This window comes from Bos grunniens, chromosome 23 (assembly GCF_055505025.1).
Source record: "Bos grunniens cultivar Pamir isolate PY7600 chromosome 23, Bosgru_T2T1.0, whole genome shotgun sequence".
NCBI classification, from domain to species: domain Eukaryota; kingdom Metazoa; phylum Chordata; class Mammalia; order Artiodactyla; family Bovidae; genus Bos; species Bos grunniens.
In genome coordinates this window covers 759596-771884 of record NC_141187.1, presented here as the reverse complement: position 1 = coordinate 771884, position 12289 = coordinate 759596, and the positions used below count along the sequence as shown (strand labels likewise).

Here is a 12289-nt window from a genome sequence, read left to right as displayed (position 1 = left end):
GAAAGGAGTATGTCAAAGCTGTGTGTCATCACTCTGTTTATTTAATTTCTTTGAGGAGAACATCATATGGAATGTCAGGCTGAATGAATCACAAGCTGGAATCAAGATTGTCAGGAGATATATCAACAATCTCAGATATGCAGATGATAGCACTCTAATGACAGAAAGTGAAGAGGAACTAAAGAGCCTCTCGATGAGGGTGAAAGAGAAGAGTGTAAAAACTAGGGCGACGCTCAATGTTAAAAGAAACTAAGATCATGGCATCTGGTCCCATCTAGTGTTAGTCACTCAATCATGTCTGACTCTTTACGACCCCATGGACTGTAGCCCACCAGTCTCCTCTATCCATGGAAATCTCCAGGCAAGAATACCAGAGTGGGTTGCCATCTCCCTCTCCAGAGAAAGAAACTAAGATCATGGCTTCTGATCCCATCACTTTATGGCAAATAGAAGGGGAAAAAGTAGAAGCACTGTCAGATTTTACTTTCTCGGGCTCCAAAAACATTGCAGACAGTGACTGCAGCCATGAAATTAAAATATATTTGTTCCTTGGAAGGAAAACTATGACAAACCTAAACAGTGCATTGAAAAGCAGAGACATTGCCCACCAAAGTTCAAATAGTCAAAGTTATGGTTTTTCTAGTTGTCATGAATTATAATAGTTGGTCCAGAAAGAAGGCTGAGCACTGAAGGATTAATCATTTCAAATTGTGTTGCTGGAGAAGTCTCTTGAGAGTCCTTTGGACTGCAAGGAGTTCAAACCAGTAAATCCTAAAGGAAACCCTGAATATTCATTGAAGGAACTGTTGTGGAGCTGAACCTCCAATATTTTGGCCACCTTATGCAAAGAGCCAACTCATTGGAAAAGATCCTGATGCTGGGAATGATTGAAGACAAAAGGAGAATTGGGCAACAAAGGATGAGATTGTTAGATACCATCACAGACTCAATGGCTATGAATTTGAGAAAACTCCAAGAGACAGTTTAAGACAACGGACCCTGATGTGCAATAGTCCTTAGGGTTACAAACAGTTGATTATGACTTGGAGGCTGAACAACAAGAACAATTGAATCTGTAGATTGATTTACGTGGTGTGAACATTTTTATAATATTTACTCTTCCATTGATGAACTCAGGATACCTTTCTATTAATTTGTGTCTTGAATTTAATTTATGTATTTCATATAATTCAGTTCAGTTCAGTTTAGTTGCTCAGTTGTGTACAACTCTGTGACTGCATGGACTGCAGCATGCCAGGATTCCCTGTCCATTACCAAATCCCAGAGCTTGTTCAAACTCATGTCCATCAAGTTGGTTGGATATCATCCAACCATCTCATCCTCTGTCATTCACTTCTCCTTCTGCCTTCAATCTTGCCCAGCATCAGGGTCTTTTCCAGTGAGAGTTCTTCGCATCAGTTGGTCAGAGTATTGGAGCTTCAGCTTCAGCATCAGTCCTTCCAAAGAATATTCAGGACTGATTTCCTTTAGGATAGACTCATTGGATCTTCTTGCAGTCCAAGCAATTCTCAAGAGTCTTCTCCAACATAACAGTTTGAACTGTTGAATCATCAATTCTTTGGTGCTCAGATTTCTTTATAGTCCAACTCTCACATCCATACATGACTTTTGGAAAAACCCATAACTTCAACTAAACAGACCTTTTTTGGCAAAGTAATGTCTCTGGCTTTTAGTATGCTGTCCAGATTTGTCATAGCTTTTCTTCCAAGGAGCAAGTGTCTTATAATTTCATGGCTGCAGTCACCATTAGCAGTGATTTTTGAGCCCAAGAAAATTAATCTGTCACTGTTTCCATTGTTTCCCCATCTATTTGCCATAAAGTGATGGGAGCAGATGCCATGATCTTAGTCTTTTGAATGTTAAGTTTTAAGGCAGCTTTTTCACTCTCCTCTTTCATTTTCATCAAAAGGCTCCTTAGTTCTTCTTCTCTTTCTGCTGTAAGTGTAGTTTCATCTGCGTATCTGAGGTTATTGATATTTTTCCTGGCAATCTTGATTCCAGCTTGTTCTTAACCCAGTCCAGCATTTCACAATGAAGTACCCTGCATACAAGTAAGGTGACAATATACAGCCTTGATGTACTCCTTTCCCAATTTGGAACCAGCCTATTGTTCCATGTCCAGTTCTAACTTTTGCTTCCTGACCTGCATACAGATTTCTCAGGACACAGATAAGGTGGGCTGGTATTCCTACCTCTTTAAGAAGTTTCCACAGTTATTTTGTTCATATAATTGTCAGTTTACGAATCTTTCACCTCCTTGGTTAAATTTATTTTTAATGTATATTTATTTATTTTAATTGGAGTCTATTTACTTTACAATATTGTATTGGTTTTGCCATACATCAACATGAATCTGCCAAGGGTGCACACATGTTCCCTATCCTGAACCTCCCTCCCTCTTCCCTCCCCATACCATCCCTCTGGGTCATCCCAGTGCACCAGCCCCGAGCATCCTGTACCATGCATCAGACCTAGACTGGCAATTCGTTTCACATATGATATTATACATGTTTCAATGCCATTTTCCCAAATCATCCCACCCTCGCCCTCTCCCACAAAGCCCAAAAGACTGTTTTAGACATCTGTATCTCTTTTGCTGTCTCGCATATAGGGTTATCGTTACCATCTTTCTAAATTCCATATATATGTGTCAGTATACTATATTGGTATTTTTCTTCCTGGATTACTTCACTCTGTATAATAGGCTCCAGTTTCATCCACCTCATTAGAACTGATTCAAATGTATTCTTTTTAATGGCTAAGTAATACTCCATTGTGTATATGTACCACAGCTTTCTTATCCATTCATCTGCTGATGGACATCTAGGTTGCTTCTGCACTACAAAGGAAACTATAAGCAAGGTGAAAAGACAGCCTTCAGAATGGGAGAAAATAATAGCAAATGAAGCAACTGACAAAGAATTAATCTCAAAAATATACAAGCAACTCCTGAAGCTCAATTCCAGAAAAATAAATGACCCAATCAAAAAATTGGCCAAAGAACTAAACAGACATTTTCCCAAAGAAGACATACAGATGGCTAACAAACACATGAAAAGATGCTGAACATCATTCATTATCAGAGAAATGCAAATAAAAACCACAATGAGATATTTCACACCAGTCAGAATGGCTGCTATCAAAAAGTCTAGAGTTTAGAGGTGTAAAGTATCTATAAAAGACTATATAAATTTGTGTTAAATATGAATTAAGGTATAGTTTATATAGTAGATTTATTTTAGTTGGTGTAAGGTTTTCTGTTCTTTTTCTTTAAGTATCTCTTTTATTTTATTTTTAAACTTTACAATATTGTATTAGTTTTGCCAAATATCGAAATGAATCCGCCACATGTATACCCGCGTTCCCCATCCTGAACCTTCCACCCTCCTCCCTCCCCTCCCCTCCCTCTGGGTAGTCCCAGTGCACCAGCCCCAAGCATCCAGTACCGTGCATCGAACCTGGACTGGCGACTCATTTCATACATGATATTATACATGTTTCAATACTATTTTCCCAAATCTCCCCACCCTCTCCCTCTCCCACAGAGTCCATAAGACTGATATATACATCGGTGTCTCTTTTGCTGTCTCGTACACAGGGTTATTGTTTCCATCTTTCTAAATTCCATATATATGCATTAGTATACTGTATTGGTGTTTTTCTTTATGGCTTACTTCACTCTGTATAATAGGTTCCAGTTTCATCCATCTCATTAGAACTGATTCAAATGTATTCTTTTTAATGGCTGAGTAATACTCCATTGTGTATATGTACCACAGCTTTCTTATCCATTCATCTGCTGATGGACATCTAGGTTGCTTCCATGTCCTGGCTATTATAAACAGTGCTGCGATGAACAAAGACCTATATATAGAAAACTTTAAAACACTGGTGAAAGAAATCAAAGAGGACACTAATAGATGGAGAAATATACCATGTTCATGGATTGGAAGAATCAATATAGTGAAAATGAGTATACTACTCAAAGCAATTTATAGATTCAATGCAATCCCTATCAAGCTAACAACGGTATTCTTCACAGAGCTAGAACAAATAATTTCACAATTTGTATGGAAATACAAAAAACCTCGAATAGCCAAAGCTATCTTGAGAAAGAAGAATGGAACTGGAGGAATCAACCTGCCTGACTTCAGGCTCTATTACAAAGCCACAGTTATCAAGACAGTATGGTGTAAGGTTTTCTTTTCTCTCAAATAATATAATCTTTTTAAAAGGATTCATTACATTTTTCAGAAAAACAATAGTAATATGACATAGAAATTTTGTTCACTCCTCTTCATACAGAGACAGCCTATATTAATTTTGAAGTATCTATCTTAGTTTTATAGTTACAATGTACCTTGCATATATTATTTTTTGATATTGCTTAGCATGTTAACACTGAAGTAGAATGGTGATTCAGAGTAATAAGTAGTAAATGTAAAGAAGCCAGATTTATAAAAATAAATCAACAAAATATAAATGCAGAAATATAACCAAATTTTAATCATACTCCTAATTGCATAATCCTATATCCTCAAAAAGACCAGGTATAAGTTACATTTTCATAAAAGTGATTCATTAAATGCAAATTAAAACCAAAATGAGGTACCATCTCATGCCAGTCAGCATGGCTGCTATTAAAAAGTCTGTAAACAATAAATGCTGGAGAGGGTGAGGAGGAAAAGGAACTCTCTTACACTGTTGGTGGGAATGCAAACTAGTACAGCGACTATGGAGAACAGTGTGGAGATTCCTTAAAAAACTGGAAATAGAACTGCCATATGGCCCAGTAATCCAACTGCTGGACATACACACCAAGGAAACCAGAATTGAAAGAGACATGTGTACCCCAATATTCATAGAAGCACTGTTTGTAATAAATTTATTCTTATATATTTTATTCTTACTATTGATATTAGAAATAAGATTAATATCTTAATTTATTTTTAGGATAGTTCATTATTTATATATGTAAATGCAACTAAATTTTATCTATTGATTTTGTATCCTGCAACCTTGTTTGGATATTTTTATTAGTTTTAACAGTTTTGGTGAATTTCCTGTATTTTCTATTATAAGATTGTGTCTACCATACAACCCTTTAATTTGACTTCTTCTTGGTACCATGCATTGGATATTTATGCATATTATTTTATCTATGAATAGTTCACTCATTTATTAGTAAATAGTATTCCATTTCAAGCATGTATCCCAGTTTGTTTTTCCCTTTCTCAATTAAGATTTATTTTGGTTATTTTCAACTATTTGAAACCATGAATAGAACTCTTATAAATATTCTTGTATAATCACTGAACAATAAGGAAACAGCGAATACAAATATGACAATTATTTTCAAGTCACTAGATGTCAGGGGAAGCTGACAATGATCACTGAGAGATGGTAAACAAACAATTTGATTTCTGTCTAGGAGTTTTCTGGTTGACTATTTTTTAAAGAATTTCCATTTTGCGAAACAGAGAGCTGTACTACCAAAGATCCTGGTTCAGTCTCTGAGTTGAGGAGATGAAGTTGAGTGTCTTCATCTAAAACAGTTAGAATTCTGAGAGTAGAATACTGAAGATTATAAACCTAGTTTCCTGGAAATATCAATACTTTGACCACCTGATGTGAAGAACCCACTTATTGGAAAAGACCCTGATGCTGGGGAAAATTGAAGGTAAGAGATAGAGACAACAGAGGATGAGATGGTTGGATGGCATAACCGACTTGGACATCAGTTTGAACAAGCTCCGGGAGTAGGTGATTGACAGGGAAACCTAGAGTGCTGCAGTCCATGGGGTTGCAAAAAGTCAGACACAACTGAGCAACTGAACTGATGGAGAGAAAGAGAGAGAGAGCAAAAGAGAGATAAGGGAGACAGAAAGAGAGACTGACAAAAAGAATGACTGAGAACTAAAGAGTAACCTGTGGTTTAATTTATAAATAATCAGAAACTTTTATTTTTATTATATGTTTCTTGTTTAATTGTAATATATAATGCATTATATATATGCATAGACTTAAGTCTTTTGAACTGTATTGCAATTAGGACACAGAATAGTAAATTCTCTACCTTGGGGAAGGCTCATGAGCACTTTGAGATGAATGGGATAATAGTTGCACAAATTTCTATTTCCCCAATTCCATATTAACATAGACTCCCTCAACTTGCCTATCTGAAGCTATGTTGACAAACTATGTGAAAAAAAAAAATCTATCTACATTTAAAACAGGTTTTAAATGACTTCTTCTGATATTATCATCCATTATCTTCCGCAATTCAACTCAGATATGATTTTCAAAGACAAAGCTTAAACGTGAATAGTTTTGCCTATTTTGTAGGTCATTATTTTAAAAAAGAAAGTTTACATATTTCTGCAGAGATGGACAATTCTCTTTTGGTGAAATGACATCAGGCTGCTTTTTATAGCTTTTCCTCAAGAGGACAGGGCTCTCTAAGTCTTGTTCTACATGCTGATTATACTGGTGGCATCTCTGGAGGTAAAGAGTGCACCATCAAAATCATGTTTAAGGTCCCAATTAATTTAATTAGACAAGACTTATCCTTGGAGATGCACTAGTTGAATAACTCAATAATATGTGCCCTATTTCAAATGTAGATAAGGTATTTATAGGCTTTTTTCCTCACCTCACATGACAGACTTTTGAGAATTTAAATAGTGGGCTCAAATCATAACGATGTATGTATTATGAAATTATTCTCCATTCTTCAGAAAACCCAAAGTTCAACAATGAAGAGAGTACTTTAAAATTGATTAAGAATTGATATGCTATTCAGATTATTTCACTATTTCACTTTGATTGGTATAAAATATTGTACAGCAGAATTTTTATTTAAACTATTTGTAAATCATTTCTAGTTTTCTCTCTAATAAAAATGTTGATTTCACATTTGTTGGTGTTTGGCACAAATTCTGCCAAGAGCAAATATTTTGGGTCTCTGTTCAACAATCAAGTACTTTGGGTAACAGGACATTCACCATCATTTTGAAGAGCCAAGCACTGTGAAAGGTAATCTTTTTCTGAATGACTGAGATGAGTTGATTTCTTGCAAACATGGAAAGAATTGACCACATGAAAACAGTACAAGGTAGAGTGATGATGCATGAATGTGGCTTTTTGTGTTCACAGAGTTGGCATCAGTTATGACAAAAAGGAGAAAATATCAGAGCTCAGAACAGGGATCGAATGGCTGTCTTCTTATGCAGGTAACCCAATGACTGTTTGTATACAAGGTCTGCACTAGGTTTTCTATTTTCAAGAATATATTGGTGTTGTGAGAATTTAGACTAGTAAGAGTTTTATTTGGTGATTTTCATAATAAGTCATGTTAGAAATTTAGTTTAGTTGTGATTACTAAAATATGTGACAATCAATTCTGTTTTGTAATATTCTTTTTTAAATATTTTCACTTTCTAATGTTCTGGACTAAATTTCTTTCTCTAACATGAAGTTTTCTTAGAAATTAAATTCAAGTGTAACTATTTGAGGATATCTTCATGAAAAGATATCTGTAAACCTGATGATGGTTCAATTACTATGTTCCTCATTGTTTGTTAAACTGCTTAAAAGATGATGTAGCATCTGTAGACCTTGATTCAGTGGCATTTCAAAACTCAAGATAATACTGCAGCCAGCAAGATATTACTTCAAATCCTACTTTTCTGTTCACAAGTAAGTTTCAGAATTCCTTTATGTTTGTTGGCCACTTAGATGCATTATTCCTTTAAATATATGTTTACATTTTTATTTACACTTTTACTTGCAAACTGCTTAGAGATAATTATGTTTTATTTATTAAATATATGTTTATTCCATACAATGTGAATCTTTTTCCAGTTTATTTTGTCAGTTGGTGCTACTGTATCTTTTCCTAAATCCTTAAAAGAAATCTGAAATTCTCAAATGTATATATCTGAAATTCCAATGATTGGCTAAGATTCGTCCTCTGCTAGAATTGAGGAAATCATCTCCCTAATAAATAGAAGCAATTTTTTAAATTGCTTTACTTTTTTATTAAAACTTTAATCAACATTTATTTTTTATATAACATATTAATTAAATGTATAATTTTATCAACTTCCAAATGGAAGGAGATTGTAGCAACTCATTTACTTAATAATGTGTTCTTTTCTCACATATGTATTTTAATTACTTGCTGCTCTTTAAGATTTTTGAGGTGCAGGGCAATGTATTACTCAGCATTCTATTACAATATCTGGAAGTATTGAATCATAATAAACTATAATCCTCATTGAGTGAATATATGAGTAAACTATCTTAAGACTTCAGGATTCACTAATAACAATTATATTTACAGGTAATTTTGACCTGAACTCTGAAATAATACAGGCAGAAGCACCTATGGAACAAAGGAACAATGTAACTGAATTTGTCCTTTTGGGGCTCACTCAAAGCATCCAGGGCCAGAAAATATTATTTGTCATGTTCTTGTTCATCTATATTGTGACCATGGTGGGCAACTTACTTATTGTCCTGACTGTGGTGGTCAGTTCAATCCTGGATACCCCTATGTACTTCTTTCTTGGCTGCTTATCATTTATGGATGCTATTTATTCTACTACAGTCACACCAAATATGATTATAGACTTGGTGTATGGAAGGAAAACCATTTCCTTCCAAGCTTGCATGACCCAGCTTTTTATATGGCACTTTTTTGGCGGTGCTGATATATTCCTCCTGGTGGTCATGGCCTACGACCGCTATGTTGCCATCTGCAAACCCTTGCATTATTTGACCATCATGAATAAGAGAGTGTGTGTTCTGTTGCTGTTGTTGACCTGGATTGGTGGGTTTTTACATGGTATATTTCATCCTCTCTTTGTCTACAATCTTCCCTTCTGTGGCCCCAATATCATTGACCACTTTATGTGTGACATGTACCCCTTGTTAAAACTTGCTTGCACTGACACCCAGGTTACTGTCATTACAGTGCTTACCAATGATGGGGCAATATGTGTGATCATCTTTTCTCTCTTACTCATCTCCTATGGGGTCATTCTGTGCTCCCTGAAGAATCATGGTCAGGTAGGGAGGCGCAAAGCCTTGTCCACCTGTGGCTCCCATATTACTGTGGTGGTCCTCTTCTTTGTGCCCTGCATTTTTATGTATATGAGACCTCCTTCTACCTTGTCCGTTGATAAATCCTTGACTCTGTTTTACAGCATTATCACCCCTATGTTGAACCCACTCATCTATACTCTGAGAAACGGTGAGATGAAAAATGCCATGAAAAAGCTGTGGACCACAAAAAGAAAATGATACATCAGGAAAATGTATCACCTATTTTCAATAAATAATTGCTTTTAACAGGAAAGTCTTGTGTGATTATTTAGGTGGCTCAGACGGTAAAGTGTCTGCCTAGAGTGCAGGAGACCCGGGTTCAATCCCTGGGTCGGGAAGATCTCCTGGAAAAGGGAATGGCAACCCACTCCAGTATTCTTGCCCCCACCCAAAAAAAGGGGGCTCAAAGAAATATTAAATTACTACTCAGGGTTAATGCCTTGGCCATGATGAAATCATTTATTATGTGAACACTTCCAATGATCAAAATACACTTTTAAGGATTTTCATAATTTCCTAGTTCAAAGTATATACTTTGTTTCAAATACATTTTTAAGATTGTCACATTTTCTTATGAAAACATGTACAGTTTAGAGGTGTAAAGTATCTCTATAAGACTATATAAATTTATGTGTTATATATGAATTAAGGTATAGTTTATACTGTAGATTTATTTTAGTTGGTGTAAGGTTTTCTCAAGTTTCTCTCAAATAATATAATCTTTTTAATAGGATTCTTTACATTTTTTCAGAAAAATAATAGCAATATGGCATTGAAATTTTGTTAACTCCTCTGCACACAAAGACAGCCTATTGCCGAGGTCCAGTCCCAGCTGATCCAGGGAGTTTGAAGCGGGGACGGCGTTGGCGAGGATCAAGATACAATAGCTCCAATTAGATATTAATTAGAGATGTAAAGAGTAACAGAATGAGGATAGCTCAGTAGGAAAATTCAGTGGAGAAAAGAAGCTGAGTAGCTTGGTTTATGCAGGAAACCAATAAAACTTCAAGATAAGAAGCTTGCACCACTTACATAGGCTGCAGGCGTCCTTCTGTTCTCCCGAAGGAGAGGAGACACTGAGGCCTCCCCGGTGGGGTCTTAGAAGCCCAGGCATAATTAGTAAGCATGGCGGGCTCTGCACTCCAGATGGAAACTTCAGCCAGAGTTTGAGAGAGAGAGCCACATGGGGAGACCAGTATTTCGAGAAACTGATCCCAATTCTTTATTTTCCATGGTCTACTTTTATGCACTGAGATATTATGCAAAAGTCATGTGGGGTCAGCAGTCCTGACTTTTATCAAAGTCAGGTGCTTCATACAAATGTATACAGAGGTCTTAGGGGTGTTACATCATCTTCTGGCCAGGGGGCCTGCTGACAATTTATGACCCTCTCCTTGTGACAGCGGTCAGTCAACCAGGACACTTATTTCTCCAGGGGTGATTATTCTTAAAACAGACTCCACCTTCCAAAGGTACCAGATAAAGTTACATTCCTATAGGGTGAGGGTGTAGTGGGTTTTAATTAAGGAAAGAATTTACTTAGCCTAAGGTCTAACGTGATTTATATCAAAGGTTAATACTTATTTCTTCTATATATTCATTAATGTGTGTAAGGGCAGGGGATGTGGAGACTTAGCAGCGAACATTGGCTCAACAAATGAAAAACTCTTCACCAATACAATTTCTAATCAGCCCATTATACTTATACTAATAGTTTTCTAACTTCTCTAAAGAATCTGTTTTTAGAAGGTGTAAAGCATCTCGTGCCTCTCACGGTTGGGAGGCTGTGAGCAATCACATGTGGCCAGACAAGCCTGTCAGGCAGGCTAGAGAACCTTCAGAGGAGTTTGTAGGTTGAAACACTCTTGTCACACCCAGGAGTTTTTATTAACTGGAGCTCTAAGTTAACTCCTTCTCTGAAAGAGGTGGTGGGGGACAGCCCCCTGTGAAGTCAGAGGTGTAGGTGAGAGCACAAAGTAGTAAAGTAGGCAGGCTCTGGTTATGGGGGTAGATGCTTGATAATTTCCAGGGGGACTCCTGAGGCTCGATCCCGTCTTTGCGTATGTCGAGCCTCCTTCCTCATGACCTTTGCCACGGGTGGAGGTCCTCCCGCCAGCTCCCCACAGCCTATATTAATTTTGAAGTATCTATCTTAGTTTTATAGTTACAATGTACCTTGCATATATTATTTTTTGATATTGCTTGGCATGTTAACACTGAAGTAGAATGGTGATTCAGAGTTATAAGTATTAAATGTAAGGAAGCCAGATTTATAAAAATAAATCAACAAAATATAAATGCAGAAATATAACCAAATCTTAATCATACTCCTAATTTAATAATGATGATCCTGTGAAAGTGCTGCACTCAATAAGCCATGAATTAACTTGTAATAAGTATTCATCAGTATGCAACAGATTTGATATACTTGTGTTACTCTGTGTATATATGTATATTTGTATAGTGCATTATCTATCTCTTTATCTTACCTGGCAAGCTATTTCAGTTAGTTTTCCACATTGAAATTTTCATTTTAAAACTTTGAAAATAAGGATTTATTTTCCCTAACAGATTCTTATGTATTGAACACCTATGCAAGAGTTTTTTATCCATGTCTACTGAATCTGTAATTTACTTTATATTTTTACAACAATATAACAATGTTAAATTGTATGTGGATAAAAGTTTTAAAGGATAAAACATCAATTAATAAATGCCATAATCATCTTCAAAGTAAAATGACTCAGTAAGATTCTCTTTCTTAGAGGCAAGAATATTTTCACATTAACCCCAGAAAGAGTATCAGAAATTATTAAATTGGAATGCAGCTTCCTTTCAAAAGCTTGTTTCTCATCAAGTAATGATAAACATAGCAGGAGAATGAGAATACTTAAATTTCTCCTAAGTTTATGGTTAGGACAAGCAGTTGTATACTTATCCATGGAAAATGGCAATTCACCAAGCATTTAGTCATCATCTAATAGGTTTCAAGAACTACAGATATTATGCCAGGTACTATGATAAGTGAGGAAACACAATTGAATGCTATATGTGTTCTGATAAGTACCAGAGAGGATGAGTTGCCAAAGACTTTTATATATGTGTATGTATGTATGTATATATATAATCCTTAAAATGCCTGCTTATGATAGATATTTAT

The 12289-nt window shown here is 35.9% G+C and overlaps 1 protein-coding gene across 1 annotated transcript; it reads left to right on the top strand.

Annotated features, from left to right (window-relative positions):
- The first annotated feature begins 8409 nt into the window (after positions 1-8409).
- On the top strand, positions 8410-9327 carry LOC147346463 (putative olfactory receptor 4A4). The gene has a single exon (XM_086370601.1). It carries the CDS (start codon positions 8410-8412, stop codon positions 9325-9327), a length of 918 nt encoding a protein of 305 aa, XP_086226727.1.
- Positions 9328-12289: the final 2962 nt, after the last annotated feature.